The following is a 21,369-nucleotide window of genomic DNA, read 5'->3' as shown; positions in this document are numbered from 1 at the left end:
GCTTTTATATCACGAAGACAAATTGGCGCTAGCTCACGGCCACAGCAACGTCTCATCCTCTCCACTCTGACCGTTTGTCATACAATCGAATCTGCACATTGTCGCAACACCGATCAGTCGGTCAAGCAATAAATCTATAATTAAATAATAAATGAGGAACACAGGGGCTACCGTTCAAGTGACGACAGCGCTTCTCCATATCAGGTTCTACTTCTTTTTGTGATCGTTCCCTTCCTTCGAACTCTCTTCCATTTCATTCGGTTTCTTTCATTCTCGTTCTCCGTCTCCCTTCTGCTCGACGTTCCCGATGTCCTTGCGCCTCTAAGATGGAGCAAGGTGCTCACGATCAGGACGAGGCGCGTCAGGTTAGACGAAGAAGAACGTATAAAAGCAGATGTCATTCAGAGAAAGAGAGACGTACAAATAGAGCGAACGAGGTAGTTGGACCGCGGAATATAACGGCTCGTAATAAGAGCGCCGCTGATTAAGGATGCCGATCGAAGGAATAAAATGGGTGGTGTCCGCTTCTTCAATGGCTTCTTGTACACATTGAAGTTGGTTGCCTAGTTATGCTAATACGAACGGATCTATCTGCCTCCTCTCAGCAGGACTTAGCACGCGATACCGCTTCTTACGTACCTTCTTCTCGATCTTTTGCCTTTATTGTCGTCGTCCGAGGCATGATCACGAGTCGCCGCAATGTCTGTGATAAATGTATACGTACATTCACGTGGCATGTCGCAGCGTCGCGCTGGTAATCGTGCATCCTTAAGATGCATCGACGTACTTGCATAAATGAATTCGCTCGTTCGTCGACTGATTTTATACCATCTTGTTTACATACCGAGCATCGAGAATGGAGACAATCTTCGTTATCCGATGAACCGGACGCATTTTGTACGATGCCGCGTTCCTTGCTGTCCGAGGAATCGAGACGACGCAAAAGTTTGGAGTAGGTACTTAACGACAGGTTCTAGAAAAAAAAAGAAAAGAAAAACTGAAGTATACATGTAAGCAAATTTGTTGGAAAGGAACTCCTCTGTATTCTTTGAAATGATAAACTAGAGTTCGCTTAAAATATGATCGTATTATTAAATATTATGTTTAATAGATGCTAGATAACGTCAATTTATTTCATTTGAACGTTTCATGCATTGCGTACAAATACGTGTATGTCAAGTGATAATAATCCTTTCAATCATTTATTAAAATATAGTATCAAATGAAGTATATAAATAAATAAGGAACACGTTTCTAGACTTATATCCACGCTAATTGCACGTAGTTTGCTATAATGAATTAAATAAAACAAGACAACCTAAGCCAAATAACAAGTACTTAATAGTGCACTGCGTAAGAACAAAATTTAAAAAAAGTAGCTCGAATGATCTGAGACCCACTGCTCTTAATAATTTGACAAGAAACTAACGATAATGATAATAACAGAAACACGATTGTACGATGTCCGACTGTTAAATCGCGAGCGATTGTGCGGCCTGAAAAACAAGACACCACGAGAGCAGCTCATAACTGCAATAAATCGTAGAAACCGCTAGCATTCCGCTCTAATGACAGAAATCGTTTCATCCCTGCAAAACACGGCTAACAATTGATCGTCTTTGCTCGAGCGTTTTCCAATCAGCTCGCATAATCGACGTTCCATTGTACGCTGGAAATCCTGACATTGCTACTCTCTCGCACCAGATAGAAACCGGCAAACAGGCAGAGCGTGCAAGTAACTTCCGGTAAAGCTGCGACGGTTTCTCGAGGTAATTTGTGAGCTAGTTTCGACCGGAGTATCGTAATCCATGGTAACGTTATGCGGCGTGAGTCTGGCTCCCGTAGTAGCCGCCGGGTCTGGGAGTCTTATGTCGGGATTACTTGGCTTACCGGACACGCGAGGCCGGAAGCCACGAGGGTGTCTGTCCAAAATACACCCCGGGATTACCTGCCGTTCCCTCTGGAAGGTAGAAACTGTTTCGAAAACTTGCTACCCGCGGAATGTGTATATAAGCATCGGAGCTAGTTCGACTACCGATAACGGATAGCAATAACGCGGTATAATACACACGAAAGCTTGATCACGCGACAAAATTGCTTGTTCGAGGTAATAAACTGCGTGCACCCGGCCTACCAACTAGGTAATAACAAATTAAGCTATCGTTAATGGCTGTAATTTTGTATGATTAAAATGTCATTCGCGTAAATTTTAATGAGCACAAGCTGCTTCTCATTATCTCGCCAAATAAATTTCCTGTTAAGTTAACGAATGTTCTTGCTGATTATAGTTTTTGACATTTTTGTTACATAAAGAATCCGAAAGATTGGTTGTTGACCGATTGGAATCATCGTTTTATATTTTACATACGATACATATGTATCTATCTTCTTAACCTTTCCGAATGACAATGTTTACTGTATATCAATATTAGGATATATATTTCAATGACGGAAAATTAGAAAAAGTATCTAAACGTGTATGATTCGAGAAGATTTTCATTATGCGAAGAATTCGTGGCGTGTTTCGGAAAACTTAATCATCGAGTCATACTTGGAATACTAAAAATTCCCTCCGAGACTTGACTATAATATAAAGACTAAACAGATGCTGTTCAGTATAACAAACAATATTATGAAGAATACAATTTTGCACTTTAATAGTAGCATAACATATTTCACATACGTACAAACGCTATCAACAATTTAATAAATTATTGTTCTAACGAAATGGTCGTTTTGTTACATTTTGTTATCCGCGAATATTTGACGATTAAACACGTCCGCATCGCGGAAGTTCAGCAAGTTTCGGCCGTTCCGCAATGTTTACCTGGCAGCCACTAAGTTCCGCGAAGCAGCGGGAACGACGATCCTGACGAAACTCTAAGGTCGCAAAAATAATTAACGCACTACACGTACAAGAATTTGCCTTGCCGCAATGGCTCGTTGCATAGCGATCCGCTCGTGGTGAGGTCGGTACTCGTTGGTACAAAGTACGGGCTGGGTCCATGCAAAAACAACGGAGATTGTGCATACGTCCCCGGGGATGCGATCAGGCCGCTTACCTCGTCGTCCACCTTAAATGCTCCTTAATATGTAAGTTTTTCTGGGACAGTCCCTTTCAGCGGCGCCGAACTTGTCAGAATTTGGACTCGTTTCCGTATTCGTCGTATTCCATGCACATCCGTCGCAAATGCCTGCGCGCAACGCTCTTAACTTAATGGACCTTCTTACCGAATCCATGAAAAACTCGCGGGGTAAATTGAATAAAGAGCAGCGTTGTCTTTATATTAAGCTTAAAAAAACTATTCGAAACTGTCTTCGGTTCCAAAAAGGGCATAACTATTTATCTTTTCAACTTGTAAGACCATTTACTACCCTCTGTCTTCTATATACATACACCTATTGCAATATGCATTGACATTGTCAACCAAACCAGCGTGTCATTGGTATTCAAGTGGATATTTGAGGGAAAACAAATTCGATTATTTTTTCATTATTTTCAAATATCATCTATCGTTTGTTGCTTGTGTGTGTGTGTGTGTGTGGATCATGTGCAGTATGCGTAGTATAAATTTTTGTACGTGTTTGGAAGTTTTTGGTTAATGTGAGATCTTCTGGTTCTTGTTGCAGGTGTCAGACAGGTGCAGGACATCTATGTGAGGCTTATCGACTCTGCAACGAAACAGGTGAGAATGGATATGTTTTTTCGTCTGGATTTCGCACATTTCATTTCTTACATACAGTAAGTAAGTTTTATGTAAGATATTTAGATACAAAGATACAAAGATACAAAGTACTTAGGATGAAGGAATGTTTATTTATGAGAAAGTATCAAAATTCATTAAAGGTCTAAACCGACTGGTTAAAATTATCTAAGTATCGTTGAAACAAAAAACATTCTAAAGTATTAGGTTACTGCTTCGACGACGAAACCGAAACTACACTCCATGTACACCAACACAATTGTACATCAAGCTTGTATAGCAAATAGATCCTTATCTTCAAGTATCTGTATTTGTAACATTAAAGTTGCAACACCATCGAAACAACTCTTCGCAAAGAAGTCAAATATTAAGATCAGATTTCGTTCATAAAATAATATTGCACGTTGTTATTCACGTTATAGTCATTTATGACAAACTGCTTAAACCGCTATCGGATTCCACAATTTTACTCTAATACCATTACAATTGACGGCAGTGTTTCGGCAGGATCAATTCGTAAGTTGTCGCGAATCTTTCCTCTCTGTTGGCGTTTCCGCGCGATGGAACTCCTCCGAAATAGTCGCAGTGACGCGTTCCCGCCGCTGAGAGTATTATCATCTGAGCTACAAGCACTTAATTTTCCGGGGGGTTGATTCCTACCCCTCCAGGAAAACAGCGACCGCCGCACGTCTGCCCCATCCTGTTATCTGCGCCACGTGGCGAACCCTGCGCATAGTCCGCGAACCACGTGTTGTGACCCTGTACACAGGGCCGTAGATCCTTGCACAGTGATAGGGCGCAAAGAAGGATCATAACCTTCGAACAAACGCAAATACGAGGCCTGATCACCAAGCACGATAAGCCTTTGCGCGTTCGAGGGTGCTCTTTTGGCTACCAATGGCTTCCCGTGAATCGCGTTTCTCGCCTGCGACGTGTGCAACATCTAACAGCTGAATGGTAGATCGAACGAGCAGATAAAGAAGTGTAAACAAATGCTTGGTAAACGTTTCTTAGCGATTTTGATCGACGTATCAACTTTGAGTAACACGAAGCTCACTATGTCACTTACATTGATTCGCGAAAATGTTTGCATTTCATAGAAATTTCTCGTAATTACATTGTGTGGGATATTTCGTAGAAGATACCTGCAGGGATTGCAGAAATAAGAAGAGAGCCTGAATATTTGCATTTATTGCAAGAGAAAGGGGATTTGATATCCGAAGATGCAAAAGTTTATCACTAGTACGAATATGAATTTATAACGCGTTTCAAAATGTGCTTTGAGTTTGATTGATTTAGAGTTGAGTTTCGTTGGTTTATTCAAGTTGCTAGAAATTGAAGACACTTCGAAATTAGAAATCTAAATCGGGAAGAGAAAGAAAGAGAGAGAAAGTAGACTACATAGTGTAGTACAAAGCTGTTTGTCTATTGCTGGAAAGGTATAGCTACTTTCTTGAATTATTTTGTTTCGTGTTCGCGACCCTAGCTTCTAAGTATCTATAGGTACTTGCACCATTTTAGCAGATTAAATCATCTTGGGGTTGGTCGGTTACGAAGGTAAGAAGAGCAGTAGGGAGAAGAAAGAGGCGGCCGTGGACGAGGAAGGTTGGGGAAACAGAGCTGATGTTAGTTTTAGCTGATTAAATTACTAAGCCGCGGTGGCCTTGCGTCGGCAGAGACCGTTCTTCAATTCGCGATCCATTCCTTTTATTAATCGGACCCAAGTCGTCGTGAGGTTGAATATCTTTCAGAGACCAGGGACCGAACTATGCGTTAAGCAACGTTTAAAAGAGTACGAAACGGTGTTTGCACAGAGTTTTCGAAAAAAGACGAACTTAATAGAATATAGCATAGCAATGATTTATTTACTATTTTCCAAAACGTATCAAATTTATCTTTTATATTTCTAACGGTTTTTATAACGACAGAGTATAACATAGGATTAGTATAAAGAAATTTTTCATTATGACGATTTAACGATTTATGTAAGAAATTATACGAGATTCGTAACTTAATTTTCTCGGGAACAATTTTATTAAGGCTGGAAAAGATCACTGTTCATTTTCCCGTGCGAAATAATAGGCATCGTTAAAATTAATTATTCATAAAAAGATTTCTATGCGCTCAGAAATATTTTAAATGATAATATTCGAGTATAATATAATCTCTATACTGAAACCCAAATTATTTATTATATTATTACAAAATAACGTGTATTTTGATTTAATTTTGAAGCGTCTATATTGCAACCGTTTGTCGATTATTTATCGAACTTAGGCTTACTAGAAATGTGAAAAATGTGAAAAATGTAAGTAGCCAGATACCTGCAGAGTTGGTAGAAACATCGGTAAAAGAATGAAACGGAATCTTGAACGGAGTAAACGCCTCGATAGTTCTCCGGAGCGATTGTCCACGAGGAAAAGAAAAGCGGAAGTGATAGATGCCGGGATACCCTTTCCGTCTCTATGGAGGAATCGTGCCAGTAAAGGGAGTAGAAAGTTGGATGGGGAGGTAGGATCGAAAACGAGAAAGCTGCAATTTATACATCAAAGCCTCGATTGAACGCGTCTCCTCCATTCTGCCAAAGCGAGAGGAAGACATACAGACACGAGAATCGATATATATATTTACTCTGTCCGTGTATGGAGTTTCGCGAAACAACTCGTACGAAGTGTTTAGCAAATCTGGGTTGACGTGTTCTTACTGCATACCGTGCCCTACAAAATTAACAAACGTCCAGAATTCTCTGGATTAAAGGTTTAAAAAGCAACAATGTTACGTAACATTTAGTTTGCATAAAGAGTGTTATGTTAGAAACCTGAAAATCATTACAACACTACGATTATTGTACTCTCTGTATTGTATACTCTTCGTTATTTACAATGCGAAACAGATACAGAAACATTTTGTTTCCATGACTCGCGTGAAGTACGTTCTATTTGTTTCTAAATTGATATTATTATACCGCAGAATGAAATATTTGCAAAACATGAATAAATATTCAAATTATACAGTGTTTTAGTCGTAAATAGCACTGAAATGTAAAAGGTGACCCAAAAATTCATTCTCTTCTTTCAATATTTTTTAGACAATCGTACGATTTTATCATTAATGGTTCTTTTTCATAAAAAATCTCTTGGAAATATTTACATCAAAAATATTCGTTTCAACTCTCTCTAAAAAATCTTGATTTAGGTATTAGGTATGTTGATCATTTTTCTCATGAAACTTCATGGATTTGTCAAGTGTTGCTAAAAGGTTTATATCTTTGGAATACATAAGCTGTTCCTTTTTTAAACTGTATATTATATTAAAGTATTCCTTATCCTTTATCTTACTAAAAGGAGTTCGTTACTAACAAGATTTCCTGCGATGTACTAATTGATAAAATAAAGCAACTCAAAACGTAACTCAAAGAGTCGTCCAAAGTTGAAAACAGTCGGTGAATTCTCTTGTCTATGAGAAGAAAAATTTGCTAGTTGAAGATCGAGTTATGGTTCACAAATTCCAATTCGGAAATGCGGCCGACTAGCTCGAGACCGAATCAAGTGGTCGGTTATAAATCCGCAATAATTGGCTACACCGAGCTGGCTGCTGAGCCCGTGGCGAAGCCCTCCTACCCTTAAGCTGTTCTTCAATTTCTTCGCTCTTGGCCAAGGTACGGGTATCTATATCTACTTTCGCTTGGCGGAGCGGGAAGAGAGTACGGGGGAGGCACTCTCGACGAGAAAGCAGCAGTAGAGGAAAAAAAAATATAGGATGTCGAGAACTGCTGTGCGTTTCTCGTTGAAATTTCCAGAAAAATACGAGCAGCTTCTAACAGAAAGAGAAGAGCAGCGTGCAGCCGCGGCTGAATGGCGCTAACAACGTACGTTTGTAAGCGCTTGAGAACGAACTTCCGGCCAGGAAAAGGGAACGAGAAAGGTGGGAGAACTGGAATGCGCTTTTTCGCAGGATTAAAAATGCTAAATTGTAATTAGTTCCGGGGATAAAAAAGCATTTACAGGACGCGGGTATGGAGGAAGCAGCGAACCGCGTACCATCGTTATTTTAAATGAATGAACAACAGGAAATTGTACCTAACCCTTTTAAGCTCCAACTTCCATCCGCCGCTGGAGATGATCAGTCGGAACTTTCCTTTTCTCTCCTTTTTTTTTTTTCTTTTTTATGAAATACTACCCGCGGGAATTCAGAAAAGAATCGAGAAAGGATTCTGTGGCACATCACGCCCGTACTCTGCTCTCTGTGTATTCGCTTCTTTAAATCGATTATCGATATCGAGCTAATATCTTCATCGTCGCGTCGTTAACAGCAAAGCTACCGATATATTTAATATATATCTTAGAAAGAGTTGTACGTAGATGATTAGAATTAAAGCAACACGAAGAAAATAAATAAGTATTATGTAACTATATAAAGACTATAGACGACGACATGTCAAGTCAGATTTTTTGTTTTGCAATTGTAAAATTAATATACGATTGACTGACAAGCTATTGAATTTTACAATTGCTTCTGAAACTGCTTTATTAAAACCGTCTTTTTATTGAATTTAGTTATGCGATTCTTTTAGAAATATTTACGTCAAAGATATTGATTTCAAAAGTGTCGACTATTATATTCCAGATATTAGGTATGCTGTTAGTTTTTTCACGAAACTTCATGGATTTGTCTATGACTAAAAGGTTCATATCTTTGAACCGAATAATCCTCTTTCTACTTATGTTGCATTAAAATAAACTCTTATAATCACTAAATAACATTAAAGTCATTAAAACAGTAAAACTGTACTTATCATATTTCTTCCCTGTACTCTTCATACGTAATCATGTTTTTGTCTTAGGATGAAACATTAGTGTTTCCATTTCTTAATAATTGTAAGAAGAAAAAATTTGATACCAGTCGGAGTTTTTACTGGTTTGATAGTTCTGATGCTAATGCGTAGTACTCGTAGTACTCGCGATTAAAGATTACAGGACAGCGCATTTTTCTTATTTTTCTTCCGATTATTAAACATTACCAAGTCGAATCGATATCAGCTTCTAACCGTCAGATGGACGTATATAATACTGAAATATGAGTATTTAACTATAGATTAAGGAAATAATAAGTTTGAGATAAGTTAATCCTTGGCAGATAAGATGCGAAAGAGAGCAGAGCTGTCCCCTAACGATGAACATTCTTTTCAGGGGTGAAAGTAACATTGTATGCACGTTGTTCGGTGGTGTATACGTCAGGCGACAGGGGTTGCACAACCGATATAGAGAAGGGGAATCCCAGGGGACTTTTGGAATCGATTCAGGATGGAAATCATTACGGCAGATTTGAATGACTATCTTCGTATTTATCTGCGTCCTCCTCGACTCCTTTTCTTCCTCGTTCTATTGCCATTTTTGAGTACTCGTCGTGAATAACGTTATGGTTTTACTACCAAGTGCAAAAACTGTCGTTCCGATAGATAGCAATCATTCTTCAATATCATTTGCGATGGTTTATATATTTTTGTACTTTTATGCCAACAATTAAAAAGATAATATCATGATCACTTTATTGGGAAACTTATATGTTTTGGAATATTAGGCCAATTCCCTTATTCTCGTATAACTATATTTTTGCATAGTTCTCTTCATCCTGGTGCAATTAAAATAGCAAATCTTAAAGCAATTTTAAAATAGAAATACGCAATACTTACTACACATATCTAAGTATTTTCATATAACTTAACATACAACACAACATACTATATTTCAGTTGTTAAAACGTTAGATTAATTACTTCATTAAAAAGATATAGCAACGAAAAATAATAATTTACTTTCACCTTAATGAAACAGGCGCGTAGGTGAATGTACACTGTCATAAATTTAAAAATCGTTAGTACTGGTGTGTTATCGCTATTAGTCCTTCGTAAGTAATTCCCGTGGGAATTGGATGGCAGTGGGGAGGCCCAAACGTTTCTACTGGGACCAGGAGGGAACGGAAGAAAGGCCTCCGAGGGACTGATGCTGATTGGTCGCACCCCTAGGACGACTCATTTGACAGTATTACTTGCAAACTCTCTCGACTTGAGCCAGCCATCCCCTAAGATATCTGACGACATATAGTGGTTCACGAAAGTATTTCAGCGCTTACAGAAATATTTTTCGAATATATTATTTGTATTATACAAAACATTTTGATATTTCATGATTATATTAGCAAAGTTTGAAACAAACTTGAATATGTATAAAAAAATTACAAGATATTTATTGCAAGCATATAAGTACTTTGCTAAAGTCATAGAAATGTTTGAACAAGCAGATATTTAGTGGGACGAACTTTGACATTTATTATATATGTATTATTCATGCTGTAAATCTACTAAATTTTGACTAAGTGTACGTTTGCAATAAATATCTTGCGATAAATCTAATACTAAAAAGACTGTAATGTTAACGATATTTCCTTTGGAATTACGCGATTGTAAAGTCAGTAATAGGCAATCAATTGCTTCTAGTCTAATTGGATTTCAATCTAATTTAGAGACGATATTAACTGACATGGAATGACACTATCAAAATTCGATCGACTGACGGAATTAACCAATAAATTTCGTACATAGCGACGCGATTATTGCATATCTATAACGAAGAAATATTAACATGTGGTGATAAGCGATCAAAATGACTAATCTAGAAAAGATATTTGAGAGAAAGGATCAGTGAGTATCGAATATTTTGATTTCCACATCTTAAAAAATTATTAGATATTCACTCTTGATACTTCTTATTGTACGAATATCAGAACGTTGCCACAAATAATATTTGTAAAGTGAAAGATTGTAAAAAGAGTGTTATCGCCTTATTCTTGCACGAAGTAGTTTTTCGAAGAACAAAAACATAACTATTGATCGATTTCGATACGTGCGTGATCGATAATTGATATCATCGACCTTTACAGCGATAAGAACAAACAAGAACTTAGTAGTTCATGAGAACAAGCAACGCGGTAAAAACTAATTGCTCGAAATTGTCTGTAAGTGGAATAGATACGTAAAATCAACAACACGTATCGTACCTGGCAACGGTTACTGAGCAAATAATATCGCATGTCGTATCAGAAGGTGTACAAGATCTACCCAATGATCATTACGTGTATAAACAATGATTATTGCACATGAATGACATGTGCATGCCCAAGATTGGATAAGCGTTAGGTATCTATTCTTTTTAAATATCGGAATATTTATAATTATGAATTGATAGACGTTTATTAAAATAATATTAATTTTCATATCACAGTATAGACAAGAATGTGGATAAATAAGCATCCTTGTAAATTCAGATAATTATATTCTGAGAAATGTTATTTCTATTTTTTTTCCATAATAGAGATTGCAAAATGTATTTTTTATTTCTCATAGTCGACGTATTTTTATAAAGTCAATGAGGGTGAACTCTATTTTTAAAAAATGTATTGTTTCCATCGCCAAAATACATGATCAGTCTTTAATTCTCCAAAAACTAAACTATATAACGAACTGAAATATTATCTATATCTATATTTTATAGAGAAAATATTTTACATTCACGTTCACTCGGATATATTATTACCAATGTAGCATTTATTTCCAATTAGTATAGTAACGGCAATAAACTGCATGACGACGAAATATGTTTAAAAATAGGATATGTTGATTGAGATAAATCATACTATACATAAAGTTTTAACTGCACATAAGAGAGCTATAATTTTCTGTTTAAATATGGAAATAAAAGTTGTAAAAGAGGAAAGATATTGTTACGGCCGAGTAATTAACAATTTTCCACTGCATGGACTAACTAACGAGTATCGATTACAAGCTTTTTATTTCAAACTTTTCTATACAGAAGTTTACGTTCCTTACTTGCGTTACTCTTCTAACAAACCAATTATGTCGATTAGAAGGAATTGTATTTTAACACAATATTAACCGAAGGTTTAGGAAAATAGTTACTCCGTTAAGTAACTAATTACAACTAATAACCCTATGTGTTTTAGAACCGGAGTTAATGCGTACAAGGTAGATACTCGTATTAATTATTCACGACACAAATAAGATCGCATGCTGTTCAACGATTAGGAGTCGAAACGGCCGAAGGGCACGAAACGTTTTATGCGCCTCCTTTCGTTTTCCTCTTCGAAGGAATACTACTTTTCCTCTTTCACTTCTCGATCCACTTTCCTCTTTCTTCCGTGTTTATTTTTGCCCCTCTATTTCCTTGGCTGACGTTTCCACTTCGACGGGGGATTCTCCTCTGATTTACCTTCCGCCGCGTATACAACCATCGCGGTTCGTTTACGTTGCAATTCGGTTATTTTGTTCGTATAAATATTTGATGCCGTTCTGAAAGTCACACCTAACTGCCGAGGCGAAATGTATTTGATATCGTTACGGGGATCCTTCGCTATTCAACCGCTTTCGCAGTCCGAGACCACTGACGCCAACATAACCAATTCCCTAGAACGTTATATTTCAAAGTATTTACATTTTATCGCTTCTTCGCCAACTCCAGCAATTTAGGTCGTTACACGCAATACGAAGCAACTTCTGCATAAATTACGCGTACCGGCGATACGATTAACGTGTCTGACGCGTAGAAATACAAATGTCCGAGAGTTGACTTCCCTTCGAATTTGTAACGAAATGGGAAATTTGCTTTCGCGCGGTTGTGCATTGACAAGATAGTAATGCGTCTACATTCCGTAGTTTATTCGCATTACGTTTGCTATTGCTGTATATTGAATCCTATAATCATAGTTCTATATTTTAATTAATGGAATTAAGCGAATATTAGTTAAACGATTAATTTATTCATTGAGAAAATTTCATTTAAATACAAATAAGAAATAACAATTTTCACAGTAAGCTCATCTTAATTCATAGCTTGTTTGTATATTGTGTTTATTTTACTTATCTTGCACAGGATACTTCAATACCTTCAAAATATTACTTACTGTTTGAGGGATTTCACCAAGATCAAAAACGTATTACCTAACCATGCTTGATTATTCTGCGGTTAATTCGCGACTCATCCCCAACTGTAAGTGTATGAATACAGGATAACGACTGGTTATCATTAAATAAAAATCAATCAGAAGGTCGTGAAGGAAGCTTAACGGATTTGCTTAAGCCGACCATGGCTTAGCGATTTCTAGGGGAAATAGTCCCTTCTCGACTTGCGTCCCTACTGATAGTTTTCTAACATGTTTTATTTTTCGTATAGGTTTCCATTTATACGTATAATATAGAAATTTAAGTATATGCCAGAATTCTAATAAATGCCTAACAAACCATATTTTTATACTATTTTAATACTAAATTAGACATTAACGAACGATCATTTAAACTTGTATTGTGAAATACACCATTTATATACATATATACCGTTGTAATTACTGTTCTGAAATAATTTTCATTTTGTTTCAGGCTATCATGTATGAGGGACAAGATAAAAATCCTGAAATGTGTAGGGTTCTTCTTACTCACGAGGTGATGTGCAGGTGAGTTTTTTCTAATAATAGTTATCGACGTTTAACAATTATCTCAAATAACAGTGTGAATTTAAAGATGAAGGTAACGTTGATCGTATACCTGAAATATGCAAATATGTTAACTTTAATTTGTTTGACACGGCGATGATAGTTTCATCCTTTAGTGGCAATTCTAACTGTATGCAAACACGTACGGCCGAAGAGCAAAGAATCTACTCTTCATGCATGCAGCCACCCTTGCGGTGGTAAACCATAAACGTAACGAGACACACGGGGGTGCAATCATTCTTTGGGGGTGGCTGACTCATTGACCCATGGGACTTCGGTCTGACTACTCTCCACCCCCAAACTTACAAAGTCCCAAGGGTTTATATAGTTTTTAGACGACCTCGAAAATTCTGACCCTCTGGACCCACTGAATTGAGTCGAAAAAGGAATGCATCCCCCACGGATAAATAAAGAAATATTTGGAAATTGCGACATACTAGTCTCTGATCCACCTGACTTCTGTTTGTTATAGTCGATGTTGCGATAAGAAGAGCTGCGGAAACCGAAACGAAACACCAAGCGATCCTGTTATCATCGATCGGTGAGTGGATAATATCGTTTTGGATAATATCGAATCGTATCGTTTTCGTTTCGTGAAGTTTTATTAATTCTGCTGCGAACCATCAACGTTTATATCCGTTAATATCGTTTTAATAAGCAACAGGATTTTTATTATTTTATACGCATATAGAACACGAAACTATGGATATTAAGAACGATTCTTTCATAATTTATAATTTTCATAAAATTAAAAAGTTTGTTAAGAATAAAAAATAGAATTGAGCCTAGAATGATGACAGAACGCAACAGAGTTAACACTCGAAGCCATCGTGTCTAGAATACTCGCCTTTATTATCTTACTTACATTAGTACTATCGATCTTTCGACTGAAAGATACACTTATTACATGAGTAGTATTTTTCATTCATACGACAGTATCTTTTTAGTATTGAATAAAAACACCCTGTGTTTTTAAGGGGCTTTCTAGTAGACCATAAGAAAAATTGATGAATTAGCTCAGTCCGTTTCTAGTCTTCATAAAATAATGTTCTTCATTTATTATTATAAAAAGTTCATTATACTTTTTCGAGCTATGAAAACATATCTCGACAGAAAGTAAAGTAACTAATTATGAAATTATCATGAGATTATCATCCCTTTATGGTATACCTTTATGATACCTCTAAGATTTGAAATACCTGGCTAAATCCAAACTCTCAAAATCTTGACTAACACCGCGATGATTTCCAGTCCTCAAATTATTAATCCATCATTAATTCGTATACTTTGATCAAATTCAGACACGATTACCACAAATCGATCAAAGTGTCTGGATTCTTATGAATGGTAGTGTATACATATACAGTCGAATTTCATAGAGACGTCAACGACTCTGATATCAGTTTGCCACCCTTGCTATCATGCTTCTCAACGATCTGCGAAATAAGGGGCCAGATAACTCCTTCTCGAAGGTACCCACTTGCAAGATAGCGTCGCATAGACTAGAAACCCGTGATATTTAGGCTTGCAAAATACGTTTCCTACGAGGTGTGGTGAGACTGCAAGGTACAAGAGCACTCGAATACTCAGGCGTACTTATACCTCCTCCACGTTCTACATGGTGTTGCTTGTCCTTGGAAATACAGAGACACTCTTTCTCTCCCTTTCTCGCCCCTTCTCTCGCTCAACAGTCTCTCCCCTCCTCTCTCTCTCTCTCTCTCTCTCTCTCACTCTCTCTTTCTCTCTCTTCCTCACAAGCTGGCTAACATGGTAGCAGTAGGGTGAGCCTGGTATCTGAATAGGCTATAGAGTGTCCTGAGATAGGAACGGTAGGAAGGAAGAGGTTTCCCGCGGGACCAAGGCCGAGATAGTCTTCAGGAGGACATCTTGTGCTCAGGGATGCTCAACCTACGGTTTTCGATACAACGTCGCCTCGGAGCTTTCATCCTTATTCGGAGGATATGTGATACACGTAGGTGACAGGCAAAGCCTACTGGGCTTGCACGTAACTATTTTTCTGCAGCTTGCAGTGTTTTCGAATCCTTCTCTGCCTGGATTTAAGTGCAATGATCTGCCATAGGTGTTGTTTATAGTTCTTGAGAAAATGGATTTTATACTTATTCGCGCATTTCGAGAAACTGGTATCAAAGTGTTTTATCTGATATTGGAAATTTCGAAGAAAAAGTGATCCCTCTTCGCAACAACAGATTGATACTGAAACAAGGTTTGTCAATATATTGGTAGCAAAATAGGTGAATGTTACTATGAATAACCGAGACAATGTTTCCAATTCTCTTACCATCGTTTAATATTAACAAAGAATATTACGATTGTTAAGAATACGTAACGAAAGTTCTCTAAGATATATATTATTATTTAATCAAAACATTTTCTATATTTATCTATAACCATAATTCTAAATGCCGTTAAATTTATCAATAGTCTTGAGATCTTTTTAATAATTTGGCAAGGTTCACTTCTTGTTTAATTAAAATTGGTAGGATGACTATGTTACTGTGTTAGCTGTATCACAATAAATTTCCATTGGAACAAGACTTGTCTGACGAAAGCATTAGAAAAATTAATCTCGAAAATGTTGCTTCGATACACAGCACGCACGCACCTAAGTAACATCGTATAAACCGCGATATAATGTAAATGCACAACCACGTTGCGGTCGCGTGTCACATCGAGCGCCACCCTAAACTATGTCTCTTAACTTGGCTTGTGGTAGATCGTGCCTGGCGTAGAGTACCTAAATGTACGAACTATAGAATTAGAAGATTCATTTAGCATGCGCATTATGTTTATCATGTATTTACCATAGACAGTATTCGTGATATTTACGAAAAGATTTCAAGCTATCATCTAAAATCAATGCGTTTAAGTGTAAGATTAATATCATTTCTCGAATTTCTTCAAATCATGGTACAATAACGTCGTAAATATTTGATTACAAGAAATTGTTAATTAGTACAAATTATACTACATGTGTCATATTCGTCATAGATTTTAATTCCAACGATTTGATGGGAATGTTTTAAAGTACATACAATTGTTAATATGTAGTTTTTACATCAGCGGTTAATGCATCTGTTATTTAGATATTTCAGTGCTATCAAATAGTTTTAATTTTAGAAAGTACGGAGTAAACAATATTTCGTGTATATTTTCTAGAAAATAAATTCACCAGGAATTGAACTCGTATGGTGGTTTTTCGTATTTGTTGGTATTAAAATCAGTTTCTCTCTCACACAGAGTTGCTGTATGTAGTAGAAAATATGTGTATATACGTTGGTAGGCTAATAGATTTTCGGTCTCGAACAAAACCGCAATGGAGAGCGCGAGGGCCCGATCGAGAGAAGGAGCGAAGGGTATCAATGCCACTTTGATTGAGGCGGCCCTGGCCGATTGTGACATGCTCACTCAGCTGTGCAGAAAGTACAACGCAGCCCCCATCAATCGTGTATATCTCACTAAAAAAAAAGTACAAAAAACAAAAGCGATTGCTATATCGAAGCGTGGCCATTTTTTCACCCCATCACTTTCCCTTACGGAGCGTTGAAGGGAACAGTCGATCAGAGACCAAGGAAACCAAGACCAATTGTAATACTTCGTCGAATAGCTCAAGTGTACATAAGTCCACAGTAATTTCTCTCTTGGAAAAATTCACAGAAGGTTGTACATTGTTTTCTTCTCACGTTATATTTTTCGCCACATGCTTATTGACTTCTCAATTATTCTCAACCGCAAATAAATTTAACGTGAAAAATTGATCTTCGTTGTGATTTTGGTCCGTACACACGCATATCGATTCAGCATAATATTGTATATAATTTATATTTGAATTAAAATTTTAAGATAAGCGAAACCTTAGGTTGCTGAAATAACCCTATCTCGCTGTAAGTTTCATTGGAAAAGTATAGATCAGTCGATCGATGAATACAACGCATCGATCAGTAACATGAAGAGGAGATGCACCGCGAGAATAGTCCTAGAGAAGCTGGTATTACGCCGGACTCGGAAACCAATTAACATGCATAATTAAAATGGCATTGTCGTGGCCGTGCAGAGCCAGGGGCTTTCCCGTCGACTGACGAATCCCCGGGGACCAACGCCGTTCCATAATTACGAAAATCCTCTCCCCCATCCGCGACCAGTTCCTGGATTCACCGTGATGCCTCTCGTCCCTATATCACTCTTTCTCGAATTGCAATCGGCATAGCCCAGCGACCCCCTCGAAAAACAAGGGATAGCGTGAAAAAATCGGGCATCGGGTCGTCGCAACTCGGACCAGAACTGCCAGAGCCAATAACGACCAAACGGGCCATTCGTTGGCCCGATTGGTTAACTTTATTTCGCTCGGCGGGCAAGCCCTTAATTTCGGGACATCGATCATAGCCCTCCGGTTCGTACTGCAACCGTTTCCTCTCTGTGCTCGTTCGAGGCTCGCGCGACCCTCAGCGCGCCGTGACGCTCTATACCCTCCGTCAATTTGACGGATTCCATTTCGGGTGGCGCGCGACGACGATCGTTTCGTTTTCCTGGACGTATGGCCCCTTCGAGGGGACGACACGGTTGAATTTTTCACGGGGAAAATGCCACCCTGCCCGATTAATACCGCGATGAACGCTACTACGATCGTGAACAGGAAGATATATGTATATTTTGAAATTGTTCGAAAGGCCAAATACGTGGCGAGGAAATTTGGCATTACGAGCCTGGTGAGCGTAATGAATGAGTCTTCACAAATGTCAAAACACTGAGAACCAAGGAAATATAAGTACAGCAGAACTTTGATTATTAAAATATCAAATAATGGAAAATTAGATGGTATCTTGCAAGAAAGATTGGAAAGCAAAAATAGAAAGTGAAGTGTTACATTTTTGGCCAAAAATTTGATTATCTCTTTATCTTATTTGTTCTAATACACCGCCCATTTCTTTGCTTCTTCCAAACTATGTCCTAATAAGGATGAAGATAAACCTAACTAGGATTGTACTTTCAAACACATTGCGTGGGCATGACGTATACAAGAGTAATAGTGAAAGTGATAAACGCTAAACAAAATATCAACGTTCACCTGTTAGAAGCAAAATAAGAAAGAACATCAGATAGATACATAAAAAAGATGTTATAAAAACGATCATTTAGATATACGAAGCTTTAAGCTGGTCCCTCGTCGATGGCGATATTGTGATTTTCAATGGCACGTCTATCATCCACATAAATACCGGCTCGCGATATTCCCTTCGTCGAGTCCAAACGCGTAACAATCAATCGTTACCTTAATTGATTGCGATTGGTCGAGGATGCTCGAGCGATTTGACTGACGTCACAATGACACACGGATTGTCAATCAGTCGCGCTTGTGGCGTTAATGCATGCAGATTTGACCGAATCGTGCTACGTTGTCTCGCACCCTTGCCGCGAATCTCCATCAGTATGGACTCGATATCAAGGGCAGTCAGAGAATTTCTGGCGCAAGCATTATTGCAGAATGCTGAAAACTCTTTCAACGTTGGAGCCGAGGTTCCGATATTAATACGAAAACATAGACATAAATATTTATCGTTCCCTTTCATTTTTTCTCGTGATACATTATTTTCTAGTTCTTGCGTTTTAAAGAACGATAAATAATAATTTAATTTACATTTCTCCGATTTTATTCGTAAAAGCATGAATTTGCACGAACATTCATATTCTACACACTGGTAATGGAATGGAACGACAGAACTATTTTAAAAACAATAAAAGAAAGATCATGCGTATTCATTAGGGACTATAAATTGCCGTAAAAGATAGAAACAAGTAATTAATATGACAATCGTATTAAGGAACACGGGTTGTACATGTCAGACGTCGTAAAAAAACCGAAAACGTTTTGACGTCCTGTTAAAAGCTAATCAGGTGAAAGTGCGTGCAATCAGCGACACATGTTAGACCACGCAGCATTAATGCTGTTCCACCTAACGAGTAAGTACCGCGTGTGTGCTGTGCACCGCTACTTTGGATGGAAATGATGAAAACTATCAACCGAGATAGGGACGATAATGACGGGTCTCTGGTTGCCTGCTCGTAGATGACACACATCGATAAGGAAAACTTATTAAGCGAACGACGTACGCGATGCATACTGAAATGGGCTTGCTATTCATTGGTCGAATCAAACGATCCAGTGGGAAATCTCACTCACCCACTATTTCTGCCGAACAACGCCCCTTGTTTCTTTCAATTTTTACACGGGTGCCATTGGTTGTGCTAATTAAGACGTAGAAACACGAGTTTTATCAGCGAATCTGTTCCACGGGCTACGGAATCGGCATAAATATTGTAGAACGAGGGATCCCTCCTGCTTGTTTCAAGGATTAGAAATGTGAATCAATTTTATAACACGCAAAATATGAAAAATTACATAATATATTATGATACGTAAAGTATAAAAAAATTACGTTGTGTTCCTTTGAAAATTGGATATAATATTTTACGAATGTTATAGCAAGAATTAAATTCTAAATAAAGGAATTGAGAAATGCGTTTAAAAGATTATTATATGTGTAACAAAAAAAGCAAAAGTAATGTTACATCAAGAATTGGTAATAGAATAAGATCGAAGCTTGTTTTCTTTCAGTATTTTGGGATATATTTTATAGATCATAACGATTTTTTTTTATATTTCTATAATAACTATTGGGCCACCCGGTGAGTTCGTTCCGATTTACATTTCGATTCGATATACATTCATTGAATTATATAGGTGCCATTTTGTTCCATAACCTTTCTCCATCTTTCACGCAACTTGAATATTCCATCCTTCAAGAACCTCTCAGGTTTTTCCACGAAAAACTTTTCAATATGACCTTTCATGTGAACCAAATTCCTTAAAAATTGGAATGAACTTTCCGGGTCACCGAATATTTCTTAAATACTTAAAATATATCTTATAATTTAAATATTAAACGGTTAAACATTATAGACACCAAGTGTACTAAATAGAAGTGTAGAATCTTCCAATTGAGCAATATCGTTGGAATTTGCATCTGTATACATAGCTGTCGGAAGGTAAAACAAATCGTGTTACATTATTCAGCATTTTGCAAGTTGACTGATCCTAAAAGAACTATTTTCTGACGTGACTATTAAAGAAATCAAAACACACTCAGTGGTGGTACTCGTTCTCGTACGCGAAGCATATGGGACCCCATTGTAGGGGTATCACACCCTTCATTCTGGATATGCCCCTAAAATAAATGGATAAAAGTGCGCGTGCACGCTCCTCTATAGAAACAAGAACGACCGATCGCTCGGCCGGGAAATCGTCGGATAAATAACGGTATATTTACACGGCTAATTATTTTTTGGTTTTACCAACCAGAAAATTGCAGCCGATAATCGTTGCGCACGAGGAATCAAATGAATTGATCAAAGAACCGTAAATAGCAAATAATTTATCGATATTAGTTGAATAATTTTGATTATTATTAAGAGAATTATTTTCTGCATATTTATAGACAGTAAAAAAAATAATTTATCAAAATCCCTTTTTTTTTAAATACGGACATTCCGTGTTAAATTAATATCTGAAATTTTATTCTGATATGTATGTCTATAGGTAAATACACAACAGTTTGAGTCGTCATTTTACAGATATCGAAATTGTTAAGAAATATAAACTTCCGAAGTTTCCAATTTTTCTTCATTTCTAGAAAAACTACTAAACTATAGTATTAAATATTTGAACTTCATTTTGTTTTGTTTTAAAGAACTGTGCTCCTTAATAAATGTTTTATTTAATTCGTAAAGCGATTTCTATTTTACAAAATATTGAGAATATTTTTATTTTCCAAATTTCGTTCCCTGTTCAAGAATCCAAATATTGGAAAAGATATTTTGACGCAATCCTTTTTCTTTAAATACATCTTTTTCCACGTTCTAAAGTTTTGCTCGAAACATGCTCGTCGATGTTTAATTAAAACTTTACGCAATTGACTTACAATTCTATCGATGTCGGTACCATTGCTTCTTCTTCAACGTAAAATTTAGAAATTCCGAGAGATTCCCGTTTCGGTATTTACAAGATAAAAGGAATCACAGGTATTATGGGC

At 37.2% G+C, this 21,369-nt stretch overlaps 1 protein-coding gene across 5 annotated transcripts in view; it reads left to right on the top strand.

Moving 5' to 3' along the window:
- Positions 1-21,369, top strand: part of Kn (EBF transcription factor knot) — a 96,138-nt gene that overhangs the window by 19,579 nt on the left and 55,190 nt on the right. For all 5 annotated transcript variants that reach the window (XR_011799990.1, XR_011799989.1, XM_072004827.1 and 2 more), the window contains exons 4-6: positions 3,631-3,686; positions 13,152-13,225; positions 13,737-13,805. Coding sequence is in view for 3 of the 5 variants with exons in the window: in XM_072004827.1 (XP_071860928.1) it covers positions 3,631-3,686; positions 13,152-13,225; positions 13,737-13,805 (199 nt within the window). In the remaining 2 variants the exon portion in view is untranslated. The remainder of the gene's footprint in view (positions 1-3,630; positions 3,687-13,151; positions 13,226-13,736; positions 13,806-21,369) is intronic.

This window comes from Bombus fervidus, chromosome 6, assembly GCF_041682495.2.
Source record: "Bombus fervidus isolate BK054 chromosome 6, iyBomFerv1, whole genome shotgun sequence".
Lineage (NCBI taxonomy): Eukaryota > Metazoa > Arthropoda > Insecta > Hymenoptera > Apidae > Bombus > Bombus fervidus.
The sequence above is the reverse complement of the archived record's forward strand: the minus strand, read 5'-3'. Positions and strand labels throughout refer to the sequence as shown.